General features: G+C 61.5%; 10 protein-coding genes across 10 annotated transcripts; 5 read left to right on the top strand and 5 right to left on the bottom strand.

The window, feature by feature from the left end:
* Positions 1-278: 278 nt before the first annotated feature.
* Positions 279-2675, top strand: HRG_08331 (NLI interacting factor-like phosphatase domain-containing protein; the record flags this gene model as incomplete). Its single annotated transcript, XM_044866802.1, has 3 exons — positions 279-1651; positions 1709-2319; positions 2371-2675. The coding sequence occupies 3 exons, from the start codon at positions 279-281 to the stop codon at positions 2673-2675; spliced, it is 2289 nt and encodes a 762-aa protein (XP_044717689.1).
* Positions 2676-3281: 606 nt separating this feature from the next.
* HRG_08330 (GRIM-19 protein) lies at positions 3282-4057 on the bottom strand (the record flags this gene model as incomplete). The annotated part of the gene is made up of 4 exons (XM_044866801.1): positions 3282-3330; positions 3444-3596; positions 3748-3854; positions 4007-4057. The coding sequence occupies 4 exons, from the start codon at positions 4055-4057 to the stop codon at positions 3282-3284; spliced, it is 360 nt and encodes a 119-aa protein (XP_044717688.1).
* Positions 4058-4980: 923 nt separating this feature from the next.
* HRG_08329 (GRAM domain-containing protein) lies at positions 4981-9547 on the bottom strand (the record flags this gene model as incomplete). Its single annotated transcript, XM_044866800.1, has 6 exons — positions 4981-5241; positions 5366-8125; positions 8181-8618; positions 8670-8767; positions 8830-9428; positions 9504-9547. The coding sequence occupies 6 exons, from the start codon at positions 9545-9547 to the stop codon at positions 4981-4983; spliced, it is 4200 nt and encodes a 1399-aa protein (XP_044717687.1).
* A 2922-nt stretch (positions 9548-12469) lies between these two features.
* On the top strand, positions 12470-13064 carry HRG_08328 (acetyltransferase (GNAT) family domain-containing protein; the record flags this gene model as incomplete). The annotated part of the gene is made up of 2 exons (XM_044866799.1): positions 12470-12753; positions 12812-13064. 2 exons carry the CDS (start codon positions 12470-12472, stop codon positions 13062-13064), a joined length of 537 nt encoding a protein of 178 aa, XP_044717686.1.
* Positions 13065-13486: 422 nt separating this feature from the next.
* HRG_08327 (mannose-6-phosphate isomerase) lies at positions 13487-14539 on the top strand (the record flags this gene model as incomplete). The annotated part of the gene is made up of 1 exon (XM_044866798.1): positions 13487-14539. The coding sequence occupies one exon, from the start codon at positions 13487-13489 to the stop codon at positions 14537-14539; it is 1053 nt and encodes a 350-aa protein (XP_044717685.1).
* A 459-nt stretch (positions 14540-14998) lies between these two features.
* Positions 14999-16607, bottom strand: HRG_08326 (DNA damage-binding protein CMR1; the record flags this gene model as incomplete). The annotated part of the gene is made up of 3 exons (XM_044866797.1): positions 14999-15549; positions 15622-16023; positions 16082-16607. 3 exons carry the CDS (start codon positions 16605-16607, stop codon positions 14999-15001), a joined length of 1479 nt encoding a protein of 492 aa, XP_044717684.1.
* A 338-nt stretch (positions 16608-16945) lies between these two features.
* On the top strand, positions 16946-18202 carry HRG_08325 (uncharacterized protein; the record flags this gene model as incomplete). The annotated part of the gene is made up of 1 exon (XM_044866796.1): positions 16946-18202. The coding sequence occupies one exon, from the start codon at positions 16946-16948 to the stop codon at positions 18200-18202; it is 1257 nt and encodes a 418-aa protein (XP_044717683.1).
* Positions 18203-18794: 592 nt separating this feature from the next.
* On the top strand, positions 18795-20678 carry HRG_08324 (FAD binding domain-containing protein; the record flags this gene model as incomplete). Its single annotated transcript, XM_044866795.1, has 2 exons — positions 18795-19054; positions 19130-20678. 2 exons carry the CDS (start codon positions 18795-18797, stop codon positions 20676-20678), a joined length of 1809 nt encoding a protein of 602 aa, XP_044717682.1.
* Positions 20679-20743: 65 nt separating this feature from the next.
* Positions 20744-22113, bottom strand: HRG_08323 (alpha/beta hydrolase fold domain-containing protein; the record flags this gene model as incomplete). Its single annotated transcript, XM_044866794.1, has 3 exons — positions 20744-21432; positions 21509-21709; positions 21783-22113. 3 exons carry the CDS (start codon positions 22111-22113, stop codon positions 20744-20746), a joined length of 1221 nt encoding a protein of 406 aa, XP_044717681.1.
* Positions 22114-23239: 1126 nt separating this feature from the next.
* HRG_08322 (multicopper oxidase domain-containing protein) lies at positions 23240-25830 on the bottom strand (the record flags this gene model as incomplete). The annotated part of the gene is made up of 9 exons (XM_044866793.1): positions 23240-23551; positions 23608-23662; positions 23714-24067; positions 24147-24383; positions 24451-24602; positions 24719-24929; positions 24990-25098; positions 25179-25304; positions 25443-25830. 9 exons carry the CDS (start codon positions 25828-25830, stop codon positions 23240-23242), a joined length of 1944 nt encoding a protein of 647 aa, XP_044717680.1.
* Positions 25831-26414: the final 584 nt, after the last annotated feature.

The raw sequence follows: 26414 nt of genomic DNA, 5'->3' as shown, positions 1-26414 counted from the left end.
ACACGAGCATCGCAAAAAGAAAGGCGGCACCTTCAGCTCCACAGCCGCGCAGCCAGGCAGGCCATGGGCTTGGCTCGAGCCCTCGCGCTGACAAGCATCGAGACCGGGCAAAGCCCAGCAGGTGCGTCGCCTTTTCTGCCACTCTTCTGTGTGCCTCAACAATCCCAGACAGGTGACGCCTTCGGCTGCTGCGTGGCCCGAGTCGGATCGCGTCGCTAACGCTCGCACCCTCAACAAAGTCCGATCAGGGCGGTCAAGCTTCACGTCGCCTGCCCATCATGTTCGAAAAAGTCGTATCTCTGGGCTCCCGCCTGCACTACCCCATCACCATCACAAAGCTCCTCAAGTCCCCCGGCGACTCCATCAAGAAGCAGGAAAACATCATTGAGTATAAATTCACCTGGCGACGCAAGGTCGGCGACGACTCGTGGACCGACGAGACCACCTACACGGAGTTTGACAGCCCCGCCGAGGGCAAGCTCAAGGAATGGCGCATCGGCGAGGGCATGGTCATCAGCGCGGACACCCCCTGCATGGCCGTCGAGGAGGCCTGCGGCCACGAGGTCCAGATTCAGGGCCTTTGCAGCCTGTGCGGCGCCGACATGACCGAGGTCAACTGGGCCAGCGAGGAAAAGGACACTGACCGCGCCATGATCAACATGACGCACGACCAGACGGGTCTCATGGTCAGCGAGAGCGTCGCCATGAAGGCCGAGCACGACACTCAGAAGCGCCTGCTGCGCCAGCGCAAGCTCAGCCTCGTCGTCGACCTCGATCAGACCATCATCCACGCCTGCATCGAGCCCACCGTCGGCGAGTGGCAGCGAGACCCGTCCAATCCCAACCACGACGCCGTCAAGGACGTCAAGAGCTTCCAGCTCAACGACGACGGGCCCCGCGGCCTTGCCAGCGGCTGTACATACTACATCAAGCTTCGCCCGGGCCTCCGCGACTTTCTTGACGAGGTGGCTAAGATGTACGAGCTGCATGTCTACACCATGGGCACCCGCGCCTACGCCCTCAACATTGCGCGCATCGTCGACCCGGACCGCAAGCTCTTTGGCAACCGCGTCATCAGCCGCGACGAAAACGGCAGCATCACCTCAAAGAGCCTGCAGCGCCTCTTCCCCGTCAGCACAAACATGGTCGTCATCATCGACGACCGCTCCGACGTCTGGCCCCGGAACCGGCCCAACCTCATCAAGGTGGTACCCTACGACTTTTTCAAGGGTATCGGCGACATCAACTCGAGCTTCCTGCCTAAGCGCACCGACCTGTTGCCCGCGCCCCCGCAGTCCAACGGCTCCCCCGCGACCCCCGAAGCACCGGCGCCGGAAAAGCAAGACAAGGAGGCGCCCAAGGCATCGCCACTCGATGAGATTGCCAGGATGGGCAGCGCCGACAACGGCGTCAGCCTTAAGGTCCAGGCCGAGGAGCAGGAGAAGACGCTGGAGAAGCAGTTGACGGATCGGCCGTTGCTGCACATGCAAGAGGAGCTCGACCGCGCCGACGAGCTTTCGGCCCAGGGCTCGGAAACGGGCGATTCGGCGATGCCCAGCCACACACGGCAACACCTGCTCAGCGACGAGGACGAGGAGCTCAGCGCTCTGCAGGATCACCTGACGGACCTCCACGCGTCCTTTTACGAGACGTACGACCGGAGGCGCGATGAAAGGAGACAGGCGGAGCCCACGCACCCGCCGGGGAGCACCAAGAGCCGCCGGAGGTCGACAGTCGACGACGGCGTCGACCTGTCCATGGTGCCGGACGTGGGCGACATCTTGGACGAGCTCAAGTCGAATGTCCTGTCGGGCCTCGTCATTGTGCTATCCGGGCTCGTACCGCTGGGCGCAAAGGTGGAGGAGTCTGAGATTGGGATGCATGCGCAGAGCTTTGGCGCCCAGGTGCTGGACAGCGTGTCGAGGCGCGTCACCCACCTGGTGGTGTCTACGACGCGGCCTCGCACCAAAAAGGTGCAGCAGGCGGCCAAGATTGCCAGCGTCAAGATTGTCAACCAGAACTGGCTCACCGACTGCCTCAGCCAGTGGCGGCGGCTGGACGAGCGGCCATACTACCTAGACATTCTCGATGCGGACCGCGAGCGATCAGACGACACAGCAGAGGTGGCGTCGGGAACCGAAAACAGCGGCGACACGGACGCCCGAGACCTCAAGGACTTTGACTGGGCCACGGCGGACAAGGACCTGGAAGACTTTCTGGGCGACGACGAAGACGAAGACGACGACAACGATGATGAGTCTGGGGCCCGCGAGGACGGCAAGAGTGCCGGCGGCGAGAGCGCAGCCGAGGCAGAAGACGGTACGGAGAGCGACGGAACGGAAAGCAGCTCAACGATGTCAACATCAAGAGGGAGGAAGAGCGCCAAGCGCAAGAAGCGCACAGAAGACGAGTCGGACGGGGACGGGCCGTCGGGCGAGGCGGACGAGAGCGTCATGGCCAAGAAGCAGCGCCTGTCGCGCAACCGGGGCACCTCGGCTTTGAGGTCGGTCTTGACCCCCAACGGCGGCGGTGGCAGGGCGGGGGAAGGGGATGAGCAGCCGCTGGGCAGGGGGGCGAATCCAGCGCCGACGGTCAGCTTCGACACCAATGCCGACTTTGACGACGACGCGCTGGAACGGGAGCTGCTGGCAGAGCTGGAGGCGGCCGAGGCGTGAGGGGAGAGACTGGCACGGCGAGGAGAGCCGGCCTTTTACCTCCTCTCTTCTCTGGCGTACATAGCGAGACCGATTTGGGGGAGTTTTTTTCCTATTTTGAAGGCTTGTTTTTGCCGCGCGGTGCGTTGCGTTGCGGTGTCTCGTCGGACCTGGGCATGTAGGCATTGAAGCAGTCAAGTTCAAGTGTATATACCCCCCTCTCCCGCGCGTGCCTGCGCGTCTTGAACGACAATGATTTGAGGAAGGTTCTGGCTGGATTCCCTGCTTGTCTTTTCCCATGTCAGCTGCTCTTGCGGGGTGCCATGTTGGGGCAGGCATACTACAGAAGAGCAGACAAGCCGAGGGAGGGGAAGGGAGAGAACTCAAGGGGGAAAGGACGAAATGACGGTTTTCTCGATTCTTCCACAACCGACGTTTCTATTTCCTCCTCTCTGATGGCGGACAAGTGCCAAGCGCAGTCTTGACACGCCAAGCCACATATATATATACACACATGCCGACGCAGACAGACGCAGAGGCAGCCATACAGATGGGCGATTGCCTTGCCCTCCTCGCCCCCTCCCTTTGCCTCGTCGACGGAAGCGGCGCGCGCTCTCCGAGTGGCGGTTACTTTGTCGTCGGCGGAGGCACCGTGGCAAACGTCGGCCGGACGAACCTGGGCGAGGAAGATCAGCGGGGGGGGCGAGACAAGGGGGGCATTCAGAGGGAGAAAGCGGAGCGGAGGGGGGAGTATGCGTGAGGAAGTAAAGGGGAGAGAGAGAGAGGTACCTGTCCGAGTGGTAGACCTTGACGTTCTCGCCCAGCAGCTCCTTTTCGCGCTTCTGGTCGGCCCAGTACCGCCGCACCTGGTCGCGGTCCTCCTCGGCCTGCAGGAGGGGGATGAGGTGGATGCGCGCCCACATCTTTTCGCGGGCGAGTTCGCTGCGTCGCGGCTGGCGTTAGTTCATTTGCCATCTGTGTCTTTTGACTCCTTGTTTGTTCCCCTTCTTTCCCGTCCATCTGGAGAAGACAAAGGTCTCTTGCCGTGTATGGAGAAAGAAAATACTCTCGACGGGAGGGAGGGAGGGCGTACTTTGCTTCGCGGATGCCGTGGATGAGCTTATACCACCCGTAGCCCATGACGGCGCCCATGCCCAGCAGCAAGACGCCCGGGCGGAAGCCCCTCGCGGGCAGGTTTCGCTGTCGAGTTCGATGCCCGCGTCAGCTCTCACTCCCCGTTTCCGCCCCTCTCCCTGCGCAGCACCGGCAGACGACGATGCCCTCCCAAGACCACACCACCCCAACGACAAGACGGGCTGCATATAATGTGTCCCCCCGCGCGTCTGACGCACCTTGTACTGGACGGGCTCGTACCCGCCCTTGGGCGGCATGTCCTGCGCCATGGCGGGCAAGCGTGGAAGAAAAGCAGGCAACTCAATCGGGCGGCGGCTTCGATGGCGTGGTTTCCCTGAGGACGCGGCGGCGGCGGGCGGCTCGCTCCCCTATTGCGCGGCTTCGCAGCGTGTGCGTGTGGGAGGCGCTTGGTCGTGGCGACGGCGGTGCCTTCTTTCGTGGGAACTGGGGGCGTCCGTTTGTTTGTCCTGGTCGTGCTGCATCAATTGCGAGCTTCGGTCATCGATGGAGCTCTGGAGATTACGTAACTTAGACGGCGAGCGTCACGACGGATATCACCTACCCTAAACCTTGCAGCGCGAGGCCGGCATTGGATCTTTCTTATCTCCCTGCCTCATCAGCAACAGCACTTTTTCTTCCGAACGCATGCTGGCATGGCTTCACTTCTTCTAAAGCCTCTTCCGCCGTCATTTGCAATGACGTTCTTCCGATGCAGCAGCTAGAGCCGGCTCTCACTCACTCACTTACTGCAATATCACAAACGTGAAGCATCAGCTCTGGCCAAAAGACCTTTTTATTATTCCCTGTTCGACTAAACATTATTATCGCGGCGCCCAGCCATCGCCAGGGCCCCAAGCCCAATCCCTTCTATCATGTCCCTGTAATCTATGCCAAGGTAAGCCATGATGCAAGTAAAGGTATGCAAACCCACGCCTGTTTCCATGTGCCCCGGTTCCGCCGTTTCATTATCCCAAACAGAGTGTCCTTTCCGAAATGAACCCTTCATCTCTAATCGTGAGCCCATGAGTGTCGGGTTTCATGCTCACACGTGTACACCAGTCTGGGTGAGCAAAAGCCAGGTAAGTAGGGAGGTATCCAAGCCCCAACGCCGCGAGTGAAAGAAAGAAGTCTAGACCAAATGAGAGTGACAAGTCAACCCTTCTCCTGGGGAGCATCATCACACGACCGGCCTTTACGCATTGCCCTTGAGCGCCTGGCTCCCCAACGACTTGCCACTGCTCATGCCGACGCCGCCGAGCCCCTCGCTCAGCTTCTTCGTCACCATGTCCGGGTCGGGCTCGTCGACCCCGACAAACGTCCAGCTCTCCTCCGTCTCGTCGTCTTCCTCTTCGTTTTCGAGCTGTGCGTTCTTGCCCGCCTTGCACTTGACCAGGCTCGTGGCGTACTCGAGGTCTCGGTAGATGCTCTGGATGGCATGTTCGACGCCCTTTTCCTGTGGGGCCGTCAGCAATCAGGTCGCGCCAAGTGATTGAATAGGAGGAAAAAAGCAGGCAACGCCTTGCTTCTGGGAGAGACGGGCCGACGCACACAAATGCGGCGCCAACAAAACCACATACCTTACGTATCTGCTCGCCGAGCACGCGGGCCTTGATGATCATGCGCTCGTTGCGCGTCACTTCCCACAGCGCCCGCCCGAAGCTGTTTGTTCCCCATCGCTTCACCCACACGCCCACGCCCAGATCTTCGACGCGGCTCGCGAAAAAGTACTGGTCGCCAAAGAAGGGCCGGATGACGGTCGGCACGCCGGCTCGCAGGCTCGCCCCTGTCGTGCCCGACCCCCCGTGGTGCGCCGCGGCGTCAATCTGCCGAAACAGCCAGTCGTGCGGCGCCGACTTGATGACATGGATCTCGGGCGGCATCTCAGGCTCGTCCGGGCGTGGCTTCGAGGGGTCGTCCTTGGGCGATATGCGGTCCGACCAGCCCTTGGACAGGATGCAGCGCACATCGGCCTTGCGCACGGCGTCAATGACTTCTTGCGTCATCTTGGCCGGGTTGTTGACGATGATGGAGCCGAAGCCCACGTACACCAGCTTCTTGCCGTCCGCCCGGGCCTTTTTGATAAAGTCGTCTAGTTCCTTGGGCGGCTCGTATTCGCCACCTTCGTCCAGGAACCAGTAGCCGGTGACCCGGATCCAGTCGGAAAAGTCGAGCGGCGGCGCAACCACGCTCGGGCTGAAGTTATATAGGAACGGCACCTTGTTGGGCTGCATCTTCTCGAGGCCCGTGTTTGGCAGGCCGAGCGTCTTGTTGCGCCAGCGGTTGACCTGGTGGGCGGTTGCCCTCCAGAAGATGTTGTCAAACATGACATACGTCATGTAGTTGTAGGCGCCGCCCATCTTGTGCTCGGGCATGATGAAGGCGTGCGGGTACGCCCTCGTCCTTGTCCAGGGCATCGTGAAGGCCCTAAAGTAGGGGATGCCAAGCTTCTCCGCAATGTGAATGCCGGCCATGGCCGACGGCGACTCGATCAGCAAGTCGGAGCCTTCGCACGCATGGTACGCCGAGTCCAGCAGCTCGTCCAGCCAGCCGCGAAAGGTCGAGTTGGCCTCGCGCAGAAAGGCCAGCGTAAAGGTGCCGTTTTCGATGCACAGGCGCATGAGCTCGCCGGGGTCGCCCTCGACGCGCGCGAATTCAATGCCGTGTGACTCGATCCAGCCCTGGAACTCGGCGTGCGTGGCGATGCGCGGCCGGTGGCCCTCGGCCAGCAGCCCCTTGCAGAGCGCAATATACGGCTGCACGTCACCTCGAGAGCCGATGGTCAGACACGTGATTTTCATCGAGTTTTGGGGCTTAAAGTTGATAAAAGAGCCGTCTGTATCGTCGGAGAGAATGGTGGGCGCATTCGGCAAGCCCGTCGCCTCGCGCGGCAGCTGCACGTCGTGCTCGGGAAACTCGCTCTGCCTGGCCGACTTCAACGCGTCTCGCTCGGCGATTGCCGACACATCCTCTTCGTGCTCCTCTTCCCGGAGGATGCCCGACTCCCTGAGGTAGCGGCTCGTCTCCAGGCCTTGCAGCAATGTCACTGCGCAGTCGTCCCGCACGTCGGTCTGGCTAAACTCGAAGAAGATCTCCTCGTGCCCGCGAATAACAACCACGAGGCCCGAGTAGCCGAACCGAAAGCCCTTTTCCTTGTGCGTCGTCTCGACATCTTTGAGGGGCAGAATCAGCTTGGTCCGCGTGCCGGGCAGCAGGCTGCGGAAGCAAAAGGACCGGTCGCTGATGTAAATCTTGCCATACAAAGGCAGCACCCGGAGTATGTACCCAAAGTACGTCGCCTGGAGCCGCTCCGTCTCTGGCAAGGCAAAGTGAGCGCGGAAGCGATCCATGGACGTCTGAATCTTGCCCTCCGAGTCCTCTTCGAGCTCGTCCTCGTCGGGGCGCAGGCCGGCGGGCTCGTCGTAATGCTTGTGGCCGCCTTTCCACATGCCAGAGACCTTTTCGACGTAGCCCATGGACTCGGTCGCGAGCAGGGAGCTCATGCGCTTGCTGGTCTTGTTCAGGTAGTCGGCAAAGGCCCCTGCGCGCTGCAGAGGGTACGATCCCATTTTGGTGATGCTCTGCAGGGTCGGCGTAGACGGGCGCTGATGATCGATGCTCGCTTGGGCGGGTTGTTGACCAATGGCCCCAGTTGTCGCGGCGTGGACGGGTCGCGGAGACGCCAATGGCTGCTGCTGCGAGTCTCTCGAGCCTCGATGCTTGGTGTCTGTGGATTGACTTGAAGATGGCGAGCGGCGCATGGTCGGACTTTGAAAGACCTCGCTGCCTCTGAGAATCTGACTCGCCGAGGGGTCATCAGTCACAGACACGGTCAGATTCGAGTAGCTCGGGTCGTCCGTGGAGGACTGCAGGTTCGAGTCGGACGACTCCATCACATTCCGCGACGACTTGCCGTCCAGGGGGCGGCGGCTAAGCGACCTTCTACTGCTACTGAAGCTTCTGCGAGGGCTCATGTCTCTCAAGACGCTGGAGGCTTCGCGGCTCGAGCCCCCCATCTGGCGGAAAGCGTCTAGGCTGGTTCGGGATGACACTTCGTGGCTGGCACGGGGGCTGGGGTTGGTCGAGTGAGGCGACATGGGAGAGAGCGTCGCCTTGACGGCCTCGGGGAGCTTGGTTGTGCAGAAGTTATCCACGTTGAAATTACTCGGCCTCGCGCTCCCCGCGATCCCCGTCGACTGCGGCGGCTCGGGGTTGCCCAAGTTCTGTTTTTCGGCGATGGCTCTCCCGGCCGTTTGCTTGCCAGACGACGATGCATCCTCAACGAGGATTTTGAGGACGTTGATGGCTTCGCGGCCAAACGTGAAAAAGGAGAAGAAGTACTGTTGAATGCGTTAATTAGGAGACGGCTGCAGTCTTGGGCGGCAGGATTCTTACCTCGTCAATGGCATACGTCTCGTCATTGTCTATGACGCGTATCTTGCATGTGTCGGAAAAATCCATCATCTGCGTTTCCTCGACGTCGATGACATTCTCAATGGGCAGCGATATTTTGACGCTGTCGCCGTCGTTGTGGCTGCGGAAGATGACGCGCTGGAGGCTCTTGACCCATTCCTTGGCGCTCGGGGTGCTGTCTGCCCTGAAATTGTAGGTCCGATGGCTTGTGACGACGGAGAAGTGAACGCCGTCCTTGTCCCGGTCGACGACACTGGCCGAGATGCCGAATCTGAGATCGATCTGGCCGTGAGGGAAGTAGAGATTCCTGGGGTCGCGGTAGTATGATAGCACATCGCCCTTTAAGCGGAACCAGTACCGGTTGTACTTGGGATTCCGCTTGCCGTTCTTTGAGAGGTATCCGGATTTCGCAACGACGTTCTGCGAGAGGTTAGTGCACGGGACGGCGTCGGAGGAGAGGGCGATGCTCACAGCCTTTTTGGGAAGATATGCGTAGAAGCATATGTGCTTGACGGTAATATACAGGAAGCCCTGAAGCAAAACACTTTGCAACAACCAGCACGGATACTCTGCGACGGCATGGGTCAGTGACGGAGTAAAAAAATGGACCAGAAACGGGATGCGTGTTCACCTTCGATTACCTGCTCAGGCTCGTCAAAGTCGAAAATATCTTTGAGGCGCTTGGCGAGGGTGGTAGCGTCATCGCCCTGCTCGGTCCGGCTCACGTCTGCTGAGGGCCGCTCGAGATCGAAGCTGGGACGGCTCGACATCTCCGCTCTGGCCTGCAGCATGCGACTCATGACCGGGGCGACGCGAGAGTCTCCTTTTTGGAGGGTGACGGCGGAGGGCTGGGACGCGTCGTCGGAATCGTCTGGGCTGTCTGGGCTCGGGACTGGGGCGGATGAATGACTCGACTCGCGCTTGGTCTTTGTCTTGCGCCTGGGCAAGGTGGAGAGGGATTTGAGCAGCCTGTGGCCAGAGAGCTTCTTCTTGTGACGGCAGGCGGCAGCGTCTCGGCCGGGTGAAGGGTCGAGAACGACGGTCTTGGACAGGTCCTGGGGCTGGCTGGCGTCGTCGTCACTGCTGCCGTCGTCGAAGCGCTCGTTGAAGTTGACGCGAGAGCCGGCGGCGGCAATGAGACTGAAGATGCTCTGGTTCATGTTGACGGACAAGGGCCCGGGGCGGGTAGGGCCGACGTGGGACGGGGGCTCGTCTTCGCTGTCGCTGTCCCTGAGCGGCTCAGGAAGCTCGACGGGCTGATGAGACCCATCGTGGCGCCTCTTCTGGAGCTTGCGGGTGACTCGCCGCTGGGCGTCATCGCCGCCGGGCGGTGGGGGAGGGGACGCCATGCGAGTTGGATCGAACAAGGTTGCGCGCCGGGCTGGCAAGGCGTCGGCGTCGAAGGTTGCGTCGGCGTCGAAGTTTCCAGCGCCGCTGGCTACCGGAGTGGCGGGAGCTTTGGCGGTGTGGAGCGGCGGAGGGATGAAGAGAAATCGGCTCGAGGGAGGGGGTAAAAGAATTAGGGCGGATGATGTGGAGGAGCGGAGGGTTGCAGCTCGACCGCGATGGCGTCGAAGGTTCGGTCGTCGGCAGCTCTGTCAGTGACAGACAACGAAAAGGCGTTGGTTTGTTGGCGGGGCTGGAGCCTGCAGGGGGGCCGCTGTTTGGGCCTTCGAGTACTTTACTATTTGGAGGGAACCTCCAAGGATGCCGCGAGTCCCCCTTCGGCCCCTGCTCATGTGCGCTTAGATAAAGGAATGAATGACTGGCTGCATCACGGTACCTCCACTCCGATCGTGAATTTGTTCTCCTCGAGCAGGCACTTTGAAAAAGTCATCATTGTGGCGTTGGCGCAGCAGACGTCTCCTCGAGGTTCGTCTCTGGGGCATGCTTTGTTCGGAGAACCAGCCTGGAAGTCTGTCAAGTTTGTAGTGCGCACGTATCCGATACTTTGGGCGTCTCCCAGCAGCGCCCACAGGAAATGGTCAGCCTTCCAGGGGTCAACGACTTATCGATAAGAACATCTGCAGTACAGTATCCGCACAGAACCTAAAGGTGCCTAGGAAGATAGGTAATTAATTAGTACGGATCTCCGTACTTGTCCCCCAGAGCCTCGCGTGAGCAGCTCGGCAAACGCCCCCTCCACCCGGGCCATTTCTCTCTCATCACACCCCACCCGTCACAACCACGCACAATCAACCGCTCGGCCATGCCTTGACTCTGATGGCGACGATGGCGTTGGGCCGATTGAGCTACCCGATGGTCGCTTAGTCTGTCCCCACGGCTATATAGGTATGCCCTTCTTGCTGCGTCGACTTCAGCTTCATGGACAAGCTCCTAGAGGACGGTGAGGCACGGCTGAACGCGAGGACAAGGAGATCTACGATCTGCTGGGCGATGAAGCCCGGGCCGAGACTGATGCGCGATGGGGTCCCTCGTCCTTGCGCCGTGCCAACGCTCGCAAGCCCCCCAGCACACAATCATCACTCAGACACGATAATCCTCGTGGAACCACGGGATCCGGCCAACGCATGGGCCATCAGACGAGGCACAAGACGCATCTTGACCACAAAGTTCACTCCGCCGTCGGCGACTTCCACTCCAGATGGACTGTTCCCAGAGGGCTCTTGCCATGGTCTGCTTGCTCAGTTCATCCGCCGCGACGACCCGGCGCAGGCGTTGATTTATACCGACGGGGCCTGTCTTGACAACGGAGGAGCCAATCTCAAGGCAGGATGGGGGTTTGTTTTTACATGGTGCTGTGTCTGGCCGCCTGGCGAAGAGAGGATCGTTTGGGGACAAATGCCCGCAGACCAGCAATAGGGCTGAGCTACGAGCCGTCCTCGGTGCGCTGCGCTTCTGTGACTGGCCCAACGAGGGGCTTGGCGACGCTGGCTTTGGCGACGGACTCGAAATATGTGGTTGAGGCGTCACCGAGTGGGCTCGCGGCTGGGTACGCAACGGATGGATAACCAGCTCGGGCAGCGACGTGAAGAACAGGGACCTATGGAAGATGCCTCTTGGAGAGCTTGAGCGGTGGCACCGGCGGAGCTTGACGATCTATTTCTGGAGGATGCCCCGAGCGCTGAGTGCCGTGGCGGACCGCGCGGCGAAGCAAGGTGCGGGCGAGGAGCCAAACCCGGGTGAATACTGTGATATTGGCGGAGTGCTTGTATGCTAATGAGGTGCTGAGGCCGTGTATGTACACACACCCCTTGTCCAAGACGGACTTGCTCAAGCTAGATGGATGCTGTCATCTTTTGGCTTTGAGCAGATGCGATGGATCAATCCTACTACTGTACAGTAGAGCCGGGCATCCTCGAGTCGTCATCGCTCTCGTCCTTTCAAGCAATGCGTCAAGTCCCTGGCATGTACTCTGTACTCTGCTCTTTGTACGGACCGACATTTATCACGCTCCGAATGTCGGCCGATGCATGTGACGATGCGACCCCACCTGAGCACATGGGCTGTTTTGTTTGACCTCTTTGTACAGCCCGACCTCGACTTGCTGCATCGCCCCCTTTCGCGCCGTCCATGCTCCTCGGCTGCATTTGACGCCGCCCACAGCCAGCTGCTCAGCTTGGCGACGTTTCACGGGCAGCCATGCTTGCCCGTGCGGCCGATCGAGATGGGGATGGATGGATGAATGGATGGATGATCGGGATACTGCCCGGCAAGGACACGACAGACGCACCTGACACGGCCAAGGGCACTCTGCCCCGTGAACAGACACACGCCAGCAGCAGTGAGCGCCGACGCCGACAGGCCCCTGGGCCATGCTTGGCGGCCGCACTCATACATACACACGTCCACGACTTCGTGCATGGCCTCGCAGGTATCCCTCCAAGCTTCTCACCCGTTAGTCACCCCCTTGGCGCGTGAATGACTGCCTTGGCCCTCACCCCCGGCCTGGAGGGCGTGCTTCCCACCAGTCGGGCTTGCTTGGCCACTACCGCGCCGCGCCGTGGTGCCCAACGTGCGACGGGCACGTGGCTGTTGCGCCGCGGTTCCGCTGCCCGCCGACCGAGGTGGCATGTCTTGACTGCCGGGCCATCGGCGCGCATTGCCTAGGCCAAACAAGACTTGCTCGTTGTCGATGGTTGAGCGGGATAATCGGCGGGGTGACGCCGAGCTTCCCCGCGGCTTGGTGCTTGTCGAGTCAAGCGCTTGCACTATCCCTTCAACGTTGGGCCTCTTCCTCACGCCTTGAAGCTGCTGTACATGTGCCAGGGCCTCACTCAACGACCTGTAGCCGCCGGACGATCTCGGCAATGGCCGCCTCGAGCCCCCTGTTTCCCGCATCGCTCATTTCTGCCGAGATCGTGTCCTGGCTCCCAGCCGGCTTCTCCATCCGGCCCTTGGAAAAGAGCGACTTTGGAAAGGGCTTCGTGCAATGTCTCGGCGGCCTGACCTGGATGGGCGACGTCACCGTCGAGCAGCTCGAGGCGCGCTACGACGACATGGACACGCAGGGAAAGGGGCCCTACTACTACGCCGTGATTGAGCATCAGGGGCGTATCGTGGGCACGGGGGCCGTCATTGTCGAGAAGAAGTTGTGGGTAGCCAATGCGATGAGATGGCTACCGTTCCCGTTGCTGATGGCCAGGCTGTAGCATCCAAAACTGCGCCCTCGTCGGCCACGTCGAGGAGATTTGCGTCTCGGAGCAGCACCGAGGCAAGGGCCTGGGGCTGGCGATGCTCCGCGCCCTCGACTCCGTGGCCGCCAAGGTCGGCTGCAGCAAGAGCATTCTCAATTGCAGCCCGAACAAGGAGGCCTTTTACGTCAAGTGTGGATACGGCAGCTCCGGCATGGAGATGCAGCACAGGTTTGGCGACGCCGAGACTGGACCGGCGCCGGGGTCATGACGATGACTTGAATGGAAATGGGATGAAGCTGGTCATGGACTGACGATGCGCTTCCTACGAGCCGAGGCATCTCATCGAGGGCGTCGCGAGAGGGCAATCTCGGCATCATCTACCCTCAGTGCCGTGGTTTGATCATGCTGGTATGAATGCTCCTCGGCAAGGTCTCGTAATGGACTATATGTAGATGGGCTGATGGGTAGAGCATTGCCTCATCCTGCGGACCCACGGGCATGACGCGCTTGCTACCGAATAAGATTTGGAGTGTATGAAGTCATACTGACGTGCACAAGTTAGCTGCACTTGTGACGAGGCCGAGGCCCATTTCTCTGCGTCCGCATCAACTGCTCACCAAATCATAGTGATTCACCAGCGTTTACTCGGGACAAGATAAATCGCAGCTTCACCGCTCCCGCCCATACAGCATGGCCCCCATCCTTCTCCACGCGAATCAGCCCCCGGACGGCTTCTACGCCGGCGGAGCGCGCATCTCGACCCTGCGCGGCGCCGCCTCCTGCGCATCATACCAGCCTGAGGACTGGGTCGCGTCGACGACGTGCTGCCGCGGGTCCGAGGGCGTCGGGCTCAGCAAGCTGCCGGACGGCCGCCTGCTGCGCGACGCGGTGGCCTCGGAGCCGGAGCGGTGGCTGGGGCCGGCGCACGTGGCCAAGCACGGCGGCGGCGGCGACACCAAGCTGCTGGTCAAGCTGCTCGACGCGGGCCAGCGGCTGCCGGTCCACGCGCACCCGCACGTCGACTGGGCGGCACGGCACCTCGCGGCGCGGCACGGCAAGGCCGAGGCGTGGTACGTGCTGACGCCGGGCAGCGTGTGGCTGGGCCTGCGGGACGGGTTCGACGGGGCCGGGGAGCTGCGCCGGCTGGTGCTCGACGGCGACGGCGACGGCGAGGCGCTGCTGGCGCGCATGCACAAGGTGGACGTGGTGCCGCATCAAAGCGTCTACGTGCCGCCGGGCGTGCTGCACTGCCTGGGCGAAGGCGTCATGGTGGTCGAAGTGCAGGAGCCCGAGGACATGTCGGTGCTGTGCGAGTGGAAGGGCTTCCGCATCAATGGGCGCAAAGAGGGACACCTGGGGCTGGGCTTTGACGTTGCCCTGACGGCGGTTGAGACGCGCGCGCGGACGAGGGAGCAGATTATGGAGCTGGTCAAAGACAGCCAAGCATCAACGTCGTCGTCGGACGGCAGCAGCGTCGTCGTCGATGCGTCGCGCGAGTATTTCGAGCTCGAGCGGCGCCGCGTCGTCGCAGGGGCCCAGCAGCGCTGCCGCCGCGGGTTTGCCGTCGTCATTGTCCTCGGCGGCGCCGTGTCGTTGGCCGTGGATGCGCGTCATGACGGCGGTGGTGATGATGGGGGGCTTGCGCTGAGCAAGGGGGCGACGGTTGTGGTGCCGTTTGCGGATGGCGACTTTGTCCTCGAGGGCGACGGTGCCGATGTGCTCATTGCGCGGCCGCCGCAGTAGATGAGCATCGTTGGGGCTGTCGACGAGGACCTTCGTCCCTTCTTTTCAAATGCCCGGCTTTGAATCTTGGCCGCTGTAAACCCATCACGCACGCGGTAGCTGTCTTGATTCGAGTCTTGTTTCCGGTTCAGATGTGCTTGCACTAGCTTCCATCATGTTGCCTTATAGGAGCATATCTTTCTCACTGCGCTCAGCATTGCCATGGTTTTGTCTGTTGTCGTGGAAAGCCGGTCCACGTCTGGTATTGAGCGCCATCCGGCGAATATGAAGATCCTAGAAAATATTCAGAAGCGCCAGGAGCTCGCCTTCATGTTTCCTCCGCGCACAGCAACCTGGACATGCCTCTAGCAAACAACTTGCCGTCTCAGCAAACATAACTGTGCTCCCCGAGTCCGCCAGTAGACCCGCCCTCACCTCTCTACCCTCGCATCATACAGTATGTGTTGAAACCAGCGTCCTTCATGTCCACAAGCATAGCTTGCCGCTGCCGTTGCCGCCGGCCACCCAGTCCATGGTCGGGTGGAAATGCGTGACGGCGGGCACGGCCGTGATTCCCTCGCCGTCTAGCTGCGCCAATTGACTGCCATCTGAGGCAAAGACGTCAACGAATCTATTCATGTTGGCGATGGCGAATTTTTGAATGCCATCCTGTGGCCGTTTTTGCCACTGTGGCTTCAGAATAGTAACCCATCGGCCAGTCTGGTTATTGTGCGGAATTTTGTGCGCCGGCTCCATGGCCTGCGGGCCGATGTCTTGCCCCGGTTTCCAGTGAATTGAATCGGCAAAGTTGTAGATTTTGATTGTGTCGTCGTACGACGACGTGGCAACGTGGCCTCCGGCACTCCACGATGCGTGCGAAACAGAGAGCCGCGACTCGTGCTCGCCCAACAGTGCTGGGTGCCGCTCGGCGCCGGTGCCCATCATTTTGCGCAGGTCCCAGATCTTCATGGTCCGGTCCAGGGAGGCGGTCGCAACGAGATGGGGGCGGAGAGGATGTAAAGAGAACCCCCCTATTTTATGTTCCGAGAGCATCCACACCTCCTCCTTCGATGGCGCTCTAATGTCGTGTCGTCCAAGCCCACCGTCCAATGTCGAGTAGTAGAGTACGCTGGGCTCGGCCGTGGCCATGTCCATGGACGAGAGCAGCATTTCGTCGCTGTCATCGGCGGGCGCAAATACCTGGACAGAGACGCCTTTTTCCAAGTCCATTTTTCGTATCGACGAGTCGTAGGAGGAGGTATAGACCGCATTGGGGTCAGTTGGGGAAAAGACGAACGAGGTTATCGTTCTTGCGTGCGTTTTGAACGCCGAGATGACGGGGTCTGGTTGATGCGCCGCCTCCTCGTCGTCATCAGCCTCGGGGAAAGTCTGCGAACCGTCAAAGACGCCCACTGCGCCCTCCTTGTCGCCGGCAAAAACAATCGGTTTATCCTCTGAAGGATGGAAACCAAGGGAATAGACGCGCTGCGGGGTGATCTTGATTTCTGTATGCGCCACGGTCAGTACGATTCATGGCGCAAGGGAAGGGTAGAGGACACCTACGGTTCGGTAACCAGTGCTCGTATAGATTCAGGGAGCACATTCGTCTTCTCAGGTGGTTGAGACCCTTATCCGTTGTCTCCTTCACGTCGGCGTCCGTGAAGGTTCGCACTCCGGGCTCAGCGCCCCTGACGAGGCCCTTGAGGCCGTCGAGTCCTCTTCCCCACTTCTTGCCCTCGACGACAATGTCGCCGAGGAGCAGGTCTTGGGCGACGCGCACCTTTTTTGCCTTGGACTCTGCGGCGTCTCTTTCTATATCGGCGGCGAGCTTGCGCTTGAGAGCCTCGTCATCGGCCTCAAGGCCTGCAAGGCGGGAGCTCATCCGGACCCCGCGCGCCGGCTCACGCTTGACGGTCTCGCGAGTCTTTCGTCTCGGAGTGGAGGATTTCGGCGCTGCCTTCTTCTTGTCCGGAATTATTTTCTTTGCCGTTGCGGAGATGTCGGTCAGGATGGCCTTGTTGGCGGCCATGTTTTCGAGCCGTTTGCGCTCGAAGGCGCTCATTTCGGCGCCTTCCTTCTTGACGGGCATCTTGAGGGAGTGCACGTAATTGACGATCAAAGTGGATGTAGCGAGAGAGATCAAGCAAAGTGAAGAGTGCGAAGCGACGCGGGACAGAGGCAGGAGAGCAGCGGGTTGGAGAAAAAAAAGGAAAAAAGGGAAAAACGGCTGTTGACGATGATCAATTGCGGCGGCAGCTGTCGGCGCGCCATTAACGCGCCATGGCTCAGGTGGGGCTCCGGTGAGCGGCGCTGAGCGGCGCGAGGTCACGCGCTGCCCGCGTTAAGTGCCGAGAAAAACCCGTGACGTCTCCAAGGGGCAATTTTTCCACGTTCTGCTTTTGGGGCGTCGCATCCCCGATAAATGCCATGCCGTCAATGCTCCCGCGCCTCTTCTCTCCGAGCCGCACGCTGGGTGGGCGAGTCGCTGCGACACGGTCCGGCCGCCGATCCTTTCGTCTGGCTCCCGCGGCATGGAGCCCCAAGGAGCGCAAGGCGGACAACTCGATCCCCTTTGTCTGGGGCGTCGAGGGCATTCCCGGCCGCCAAGGCATTGAGCCCGGCACCCAGTCCACCATAACCCCGTCCGAGGCCTCCATTTTCAGGGGCATATTCGACGAGATCGCACAGGGCCGCAAGCCCGCGCCCAAGAAATGGGCCTCGCGCACCCGGGCTTCCCCTGCCAGAGCCCCCGACGCCCTGTCCAGTCCCGACAACGGCGCAACCGGCATGGCCCAGTCCATCGTCGAGCAGGCCCGAATGCCCGAGCTTCGCGAAAAGTTTCTGCTTCGCTACCCGCCCTCTCTGCGCGAGGCTGCCGTCGTTGCCCTGGGCCTGTATGAGCTGGAGCCGGGGCCTGTCGCGGGGGACAGCGAGGCGCGCGAGCTGGACGACAAGGAGGCGGAGAAGAGAAAGGAGCGCGCTAGGTATGACGGGGCGAGGAAAGAGGAGCGCAGCAGAATCATCACCCTCATCAAGGCCTGCGAAACCGACGTCGCGCTGTGGCACCTCATGGAGGCCGAGATATTTTCCCTGCCCAAGGAACTCGGAATCTTGCGGAGCAGCAAAGCAAAGTCACCGGCGAAGCGCGGCGGGAAAAGGTCGGCCAAGGACAGGATATTGGAATCGACGGAGCCCCTTGGCGAGGATGTCCCTGCAGACGACAAGACGCGAAGCATGGACATCCACGGCCCCCTCTACCCCTACTTCCTCAACCTGGCGCTGACGTACTTCGACCGCTCCTTTACTCGCTCCTCGCCCTTTGCCTACCAGATCCTCCCCCGCATCAAGGAGCTCGGCCTCCTCTCCTACGTGCTGGGGGTCTCGACGCCCTTTTACGCACGCCTCGCCCGTATGTACTGGTACCGCTTCGGCGACGCCCACGGTGCGCTCGGTGTGCTGCGCGAGATGAACGCCGCCGGACTACAGCCTGACGATAGCGTCAGTGACTTGCTGACCCAGATTCGCCTCGACCTGCACGCATGCGCCGGTGGCGACCAGGGGCCCTTTGTCTCGGCCATCGTCAAGTCTCCTCCGTACGACGGGACCTTGACGCAGAAGCTGATGCTGGTGGAGAGCGAGGTTAGACAATCGTTCGAGGAGCGTGCGATAGAGCGACTCGTGTAGGGGATGGCCGAATCTCTTGGTGAGAGGTCTTTGCGAGTTCATGGACTGGCGTCATTTGACTGTATGATGACTGCACCACATCGCCCGCTGACGGGCACGGAGTATATAGAGGCATCTTGGGCAAGCTCACGTATGCCCACACCACCAGCAACAGCGCCCAAAGTCAGCATTGACGACGGAGAACAGCGTGGACGGCGGATACAGAGCGTCGTCTGACAGCCAGTCCGCATCGGGGATGGATCCTCGGAGACGCGGTGCGACAGACAGCTTGTTGCAAGCCGCCAACACGCGCAAGCCCATCAGGCCAAAGAATTCGCGTAGCACTGCGGAATTGGCTGTTGGATGGGGGGAACTTGAAGACGCCCTTGAACCGCTCCGATTCTGGGATTCCGTGGATGGAGCTCGATGCCGAGCACGGCATATCAAGAATCCAGTCAGGTGCCGACGTTGATCGCATACCTCGGCAGTTTGATATCGCCCGAGAAGCCTCTAGCCATCTTGTTGAATATAAAGCTTCGAGGACAGATTGACGAGTGAATCGTCCATATCGTCTGGATTACTGGTGCAACAAAAACCGTCGAGACTCGCCTCGATGCACTGCTCTCTCGTCGCCGCCTCGTCTCTGGTGTTGACCATCGCCATCCCCGTCCTCGCGAATGTCCAAGGCAGCGACTGCAAGTGCTTCCCCGGAGACAGCTGCTGGCCGCGCCCGGGCGACTGGGCGAGGCTCAACGAGACGGTCGGGGGCCGGCTCATTGCCACGGTGCCGCTGGCCTCGCCCTGCCATGTCCCCAACTACGACGCGCGTGCATGCTCCGCGCTTCGCCGGCAGAGGCATCACCAGGAGATCCAGTGAGTTGCCTGCTGGCTTACTGATGACTCGAGACGATGCCACCGTCTGGAGCTGATGCAGTCGCCGCTATGAAGCATGAAGTCGTCGTCATCGGTCATGTCGCCCCTGTTTGCCAACCGCACCTGCGACCCCTTTCGGGCCCGGAGCGAGCCCTGCGTCCTGGGCAACTACGTGCGGTATGCCGTCGACGCCAGGGGGCCTGACGCCATCATCGCCGCCCTCGGGTTTGCCGCCGAGCACAACATCCGCTTCGTCATCCGCAACACGGGCCACGACTACCTCGGCCGCTCGACGGGCGCCGGGGCCCTCGCCGTCTGGACCCATCACCTCAAGGCCATCCAGGTCCTGGACTGGGCCGACGAGCGCTACGTCGGCAAGGCCCTAAAGGTCGGCGCCGGCGTGCAGGGCTTCGAGGCTCTCGAGGCCGCCCGCAACGCCGGGCTCGTCGTGGTGACGGGCTCGTGCCCGAGCGTTGGGCTTGCCGGAGGCTATACCCAGGGCGGTGGCCACTCGCCCCTTAGTACCGTGTACGGCTTGGCGGCCGACAATGCCTTGTCTTTTGACGTCGTGACGCCTTCGGGCCGTCTTGTCACGGCATCCCCGTCGGCGCAGCGAGACCTCTTCTGGGCCCTGAGCGGAGGCGGCGGGGGCAACTACGGTGTCGTTGTGTCGGCGACTGTCAAGGCGCACCCGGATGCCGTGGTGAGCGGTGCGTCTTTTCAGCTCACGATTCGCCCGGGAGAGGAGGAGAGGCTCCTCGGAGCCGTAGACGCCTTCCACGCCGCCCTGCCCGCCATGGTTGACGCCGGAGTCATGATCATGTATAGGTTTAGCCGCAACTTTATCGAGGGCCTCGGCATGACGGCGTACAACATGACAAAGCCCCAAGCAAGGCTGGTCCTGCAGCCCTTCCTGGAAGTCGTCGCCACCGTCGGGCTCCCGATCAAGGCGGAATTCACGGAGTTTTCCTGCTACCACGACCACTTGAGCCATTACTTTGGCCCGCCCCCCCGCGGCAACATCGGGGTCGGCATTTCGCTATACGGTGGGCGCCTGATCCCCCGACCCGCCCTCGCTGGCTTCTCGCCCGCGGCGCGCAGGCTGGTCGGGATGCAGGCGACGGTGGTCGGCGTCGGCCTCGACGTGTCTCGCTTCGGCCCGCCGGCCACGACCAACGCCGTACTGCCGCAGTGGCGCAGCGCAATCGCGCTAGCCATCATCACCCTGCCCTGGAACTTCGACAAGCCCTACGAGCTCATGGCCGCCGAGCAGGACTGCATCACGCGCGAGCTGCAGCCCGCCATCGAGGCAGCCACGCCCGGGGCCGGGGCCTACATGAACGAGGCCGACTTCCAGGAGGCGTTTTTCGGGGACAATTACCCGGCGCTGCTGCGCATCAAGAAGAGGTACCATCCGCGCGGGCTGCTCTACGCGAAGGCTGGGGTGGGCAGCGAGGAATGGCTTGTCAAGGGGGATGGCCGGCTGTGTCGGGTGGCGACACGAGGGAGGGCGTTCCTGAGACACGACGCCACACCCGTCGACCTTGGGCTCTTGACTGAGGTGTCTCGGGAGACTGGTCGCGGGGCGAGGGATGGGAACTCAAGGGTTGGTTGGAAAGATTGATGGGGGACAGGCAGAGGTTATCGAGCTGAGAATAAAACGGCAGTGACATGTTATGTGCCTCCATTTCAGACGGCATCAAATCGCCTTGCAACATCATTCGCACCGCCTCTGCTGCTAAACATGCTTCTCAGGTCCGCGACAAGCACGTCCGGGCACTCATATGCCGCAAAGTGGCCGCCCTCGGTGTGCTCCGCGTCGAAGACGACGGGACCCGACAACGACCCCCAGGCCTTGGGCAGCACCAAGAGGTCCTTGGGGAACCGAGAGATGCCCAGAGGCACCCTCGGAACGTAGCCAATGACCTTGCCAATCTGCTCGCGCGAGCCGTGGCTTAACTCGTAGTAGATGCGCAGGCTCGCGGCCGGGCCGGCGGTGGAGAATTGGTAGACGGAGACCCAGGTCAAGGCGTCGTCGTCGGTCCAGGGGTACTCGTCGGTCCAGTGATGGAGCTTCTCGTAGACCCAGGCCAGCAGGGCGACGGGCGAGTCGGCCAGGGCGAGGCCCGGGGTGGCCGGCTTGGTGGCCTGCAGCACCGAGTATCCGGACCCTTCCAGAAGGTGGTGCCACGAGCGAGACAGACCGGCACGTTCGAGGGCCGAGGTCCAGCCAAGGGCGTGCCGGATGCCGAGCCACAAGGCCCCGGGGAGGGACGGCCTGACGACGAGCATGTTGACGTGCGAGGCGAGGCAGTGCTCGGGGTACCGCAGCCCGATCATGCGGGTGATGAAAAAGCCAAAGTCGCCCCCTTGCGTGACTGTGAGGCAGAAGAAGAAGGGGGCGGGGAGTGAGACTTGGTCCGAAGGAGAAGAGGCTGTGTAGTGCAGACTCACCGTACTGATGGTAACCCAGCTTCAACATGAGCCTGTGGAGGCACTCTGCGTACTGCGCGAGGCCGAAGCCCCTCTTGGTGACGGCCTCGGAGAACCCAAAGTTGGGCAGCGACGGAGCGACGACATGGAACGAGGGGCCGCCGTCCTTGGGCTCGGCGAGCAGCGGGAGGATCTTGATGACTTCGAGAAAGCTTCCCGGCCCTGTTTTCGTCACCCGCTCGTCAAGCCGGGCCCTGGACTATCTTCGGGAGGCCATACAGAGAAGGAGACTCACAGCCATGGCAGAACAAAAGCGGGATGCTGTCCTCGCGACTGCTCCTCCGATGGACAAAGTGAAGCTCGAGCTCGCCGAAGCCGCCGTCGACGGCGATGGGCGTCGTAAACTGCGGCAGCGCCTTGTTGAGCCGTGCCTCGTGCGCGCGCCAGTCGAAGCCGTCCCGCCAGTGCTCGGCCAGGCGCTGGACGTCCCGGAGCGGCGCGCCGGCGTTCCAGTCGTCGGAGAAGCCGGCCTCGGCTGGAAATGTGGCGGCGGCCAGCTTGCTACGCAGACGCTCGAGGGCCGCGTCTGGAACGGCAATCTTGAAGGGTCTGACTTGGTGCGACATTCCGATGGCGGCGTGCTGTGGGGGAGGAACGTCGAACAGGAGGCAATGGCACGGTAGATGGCGAATCGAAGGAAGATGTCGAATCTCGATGAAGCCGATGGGTTCCCTGACATGGAGCCAAGATGCCAGCAGTTGAACCTGACGGCGGTCCCGCGGGGACGGCGTAACCTTTCGAGTCCGCCTCCGACTCCGGGCGAGCGCAGGCCGGAACCCGTCGAAACACACACGGTACTTTTCCCATTCGGCATCCCGAGATGTATATATGCAGCTCGCAGTCCATTAATTGAGGTCGGACTGTGGCGTAGAGACAGGCTGAGCAGCATATACAGTACAGTTGACGGTGCAAGGCGAGTTGCGTCGATGACAACGGCAACTCACATCCAGTCTCACAGCTACCCTTGAGAGACTCCTGCTACGGTGGGCTTGCTAGCGGCTTATCCAGTAACACCTTGTATAACGCGTGGCTCTATGTACAGGTAGCACAGCATGACGAACATCAGATGACTCTGGCTTGCATCGCCTGTACAACACGACCGGTGAAGCCAGACTGAGTGCGCCCCGTCTTACAGCGAGGGATCAGACAGACGGGTCCTTCCATTCGCCATCGCTACACCCTTGTGTTGATGCAAGACTTCGGATTGCCCCGTTTGTGTTGATGCAGCATCGAGGTGAACGGCCGCCCATTTCCGCTCAAATGCACAGCATGACGGCGCCCTCAAGCGGCGGGCAAAGATTGCTTTCAGTCCTCTTGTTCCGGATCCCCTTTTAATTGTAAGCTGGCGACGCATGATGCATATCCTGCTCAGGCCGTACTCCGGTCAGCCATGGGCGTAATGTCGACAACTTGGCGATTAGTCTGTGTGTGGTTTCGCGGACTACAGCCAAGAAACTCTGCAGTCGATAACATGTAGACCTTGTCCCAAGTCGCTGGCTGCCAGGATTCGCCATGATGCTCAAGTTGACGGTAAAGAAGTCACCGTTGATGTGTCCACCGACCGAGGGGTCTGGAGATTGTCTCATGCCGAGGAGGTATTTACTGGTTTGTCAAACCACGAGACTCGAGGCCACCAAAACACCGCCAGGGCAGGGGAGGTATTCGAGTAATACTGCACGTGGCAAGCATCCATCAACTCGCACAGAGCGCCGAGGCACGCTGCCTTGCTCCCGCCGCGATCTCGCCAACCTGGAGCACGATGCCCATGCCTGCCGCTTGGTGCCACAAGACATGGCAGTGGAGGAGCCACAGCCCGTCGTTGTCCAGCGGCAAGCGGAGCACGACGTGGCCCTGAGGCGGCACGTAGACGGTGTCTTTGCGCAGCGGGTTGGCCGTGTTGACGGGCGGCGCCTGGGCAGCAGCGGCCGGGTCGAGGGGATTGTAGCCAATGGCCTGGCCCATCTGGGCCTGTCGACTCGCGACGACAAAGAAGCTGTAGCCGTGCTTGCGGAGAGTTAGCTTCAGGCCCAGGACTTCTGGCAGGCCACTCGTCCACTCACCATGTGAAACGGGTGTCCCTTGTCGTCAAAGTTGTTAATCACAAGCTCAAGCCATCTGCTCTGGCCGGATTCCCGGAACCAGGGGACCTTTAGAGTCTGGGCCGACGTCGGCTGAGGGATGGCCGAGGACCACTGCTCGCGGTCCAAGGAGAGAAGCGGCTGGCTCTTGGGATCCGACACGGCCCAGGACGTGTGATTGACGGTGCCGACAGGCCGGTTGTGGTTGGCAGCCCGCACCAGCATCGTCGTGTAAAGCACGGCAGTCTCGTGGGGGTGCTCGATGAGGCCGGCGAGGGCCGGGTCGAGCGGCGGCCCCGAGGCGTCTCCCAGGGCGAGATGCGGCACGCCGGCTTCTGGGCCGTGCCGCCTGTGCGTCGAGGCGGCGCCGCCCTTGCCTGCCTTCCACACGAGGGGAAACGACTGCTTCCGCGTGAGGGCAAAGTTCTTCAAGCCCATGTTTCTGGGGTTGAAAACGAGGTGTCAGCATTCTCGCTGGCCGCATGAGACACGCCGTTGCGCACGCCGAGACTCAAACCTACTCCTTGTCAAGCGCGATCCTCAGCCTAGGCGGGTCGCCATCTACCCGATGGGCGACGTGAGCCGAGCTGGCCGCCATCGGAATTCTGCGGTCCACGACGAGATCCATCCGCTCGCCCGGGTACAGCACACCAATCGCGGCGGCGGCGGGCGTGCTGGCTGAGACAGGGCCGCCACCGTCGACGGCAATGAGTCTCATGGTCCCGTGCGTGAGCGAGAGAGTCAGACCCGACGTGATGCTAGGCGGGAATCGAGTTAGTCGGGCAACGGCTGACGAGCCGGTGCAAGTCAATGACGACGACATACCCGGTGTTGACGATTCGCAGCCGGACCCGGTCGCTGCCCGCCAACCTCACGGCCGGCTTCTCGACGGCACTGCAGTTGACCGGGCGGGCTTTGACGGCCATGGAGCAGTCGTAGAAGCCTTGGCCGTTGATGAGCATCGAGTCGGGGGCCGGCTGGGCGATGTCTGTGTTAGCCCGAGACGGAGAGGAGCAGACGTCGACTGCAGGAAGAAAGGCAAAAACACGGCGCGCTCTTGATGGCAGCCATGTCCAGCTGCGTGCAAGCGTACCTCGTAGGCATAGTGGTTCGGATCCATGAACCAGTCGAGCACGGCGCCGGCCGGCCGATGGTACCAGTCGCCGACGAGGAGGAGCTGCTCGGCCTCGTACTGATACGTCGACAGGTCCGAGCCGTGCTTCTCGTGCGCCGAGACTGGCTTGTGGATGACGAGGCCGCCAAACAGGCCGTCGGCGCGCTGCACGCCTGCGTGGGCATGATACCTGGACGTGCATGTCAGGAGCCGACTCGGCATCCATGTCAATGAGACAAGCCGGCCTTACCAGAAAGTGCCGGACTGCTGTTCATGGATGCGAAACCGGTACGTAAAGTCCTCGGCCGGGCCGATGGCGCATTGGGTCAGTCCCACGGCGCCGTCCATTTCGTTGGCACCTGGCGAGAGTTCAAAGAGTTGGAACCATCAGTCACTTGTCGGCCCAGGAATGACGACGGAGAAGCTCGAGGATGCGTACCTTTCATGAGGAGGCCGTGCCAGTGCACCGAGATGCCCTCGCCATGGTCGCCGTCGATGGAGTTGCGCACATTGACGACCAGCTCGTCGCCCGACCGAGCCTCGACCAAGGGACCCGGAAACTGCCCTGCCCGGCGTGCATGTCAGCTGTGCGCTCTCCGCTTGGTTCTGGCCCCATCGCTCAAGGACCCCCCCTCTGAAGCGGATCATATCGACAGTCTGCGTAGTCGACCTTGGACCAAAGTCCAGATGGCCCGAGACTCACCGTTGATCAGATACACAGACTTGGAGACTCCATCGGGCGAGCGCGTTGCTTTGGTCACGTTCCAGGCCAGGTGGATGGCCCGGGCCTCGCGACGGATGTGGTTTTCGGGGTGAAGAATGAAGCCGTCGTCGGCCCCGGCGCCGCCTGAGGGGACATGCGCCCGGTCACTCGCGTCATACTGGCCGTTTGGCGTCGTCGGAGCGCGAAGGGCATAGAAGCTGGCAAGGTAGAGGACCGTGGCGGTGGCGCAAAACAGAGCAGCAGACAAGACGGCGATCAACGGCCGCCGCCGGCGTCGCAATGGCCCGGCCGTGGCCGTGGCCGCTTCCAGACTTGCATCAAGATGTGCTCGCCCATGTCCGGGGCGGGCTCGATGGTGCTTCTCCATGCTGGGGATGATGCCCTCGCACCAGCGCGGCCGAGAGGTCGAGAGAGCGAGCGCCTTGGGCCTGGTTGAAGCTGTCCACGGCGTCGAGGCACCGTCGATGGATGGCCGAGGCTGGTTGGTGGTGGTGTCTGCCGGTCTGCCCTAGGGATCGGGAACACAGCGGGCGGCGACCAGACGCAGGCACAAAAGCTCCCTAAGCTGACATGGCCCTCTCCTTGGATGTGAGGAGTGTCTCGAGCAATTTCACGACGGCGCGGGAGAAAGACAGGGAGGGAGGCTTTCCGGTTTATCTTGTGAGTCAAGCTGGGCCAAGGGAGCCTTCAAGGACCGCCAGCAGTGTCCGTAGACTCGTGGGATCGAAGGCTGCACGCAACCAGTCGACTTGGCAAGCGACACGGGTCCGAGGCCCAGGACCCAGCCGCTGTGTTAGTGTCGAATGCCGATCTGGGGCAGACCCAGTCCAAGGGATCCGATCAAAAAGCCCGGGCCGGGGGGTGGCAAACCCCGGCTCAACCACTGCGACGGCCCCTCTCTATATGTCTGGTGACACTGCGGAGAAGGTAGCATAAGTAGCACATGCCCAG

This window comes from Hirsutella rhossiliensis (assembly GCF_020360975.1).
Source record: "Hirsutella rhossiliensis strain HR02 chromosome Unknown scaffold00010, whole genome shotgun sequence".
NCBI classification, from domain to species: Eukaryota; Fungi; Ascomycota; class Sordariomycetes; order Hypocreales; family Ophiocordycipitaceae; genus Hirsutella; species Hirsutella rhossiliensis.
The sequence above is the reverse complement of the archived record's forward strand: the minus strand, read 5'-3'. Positions and strand labels throughout refer to the sequence as shown.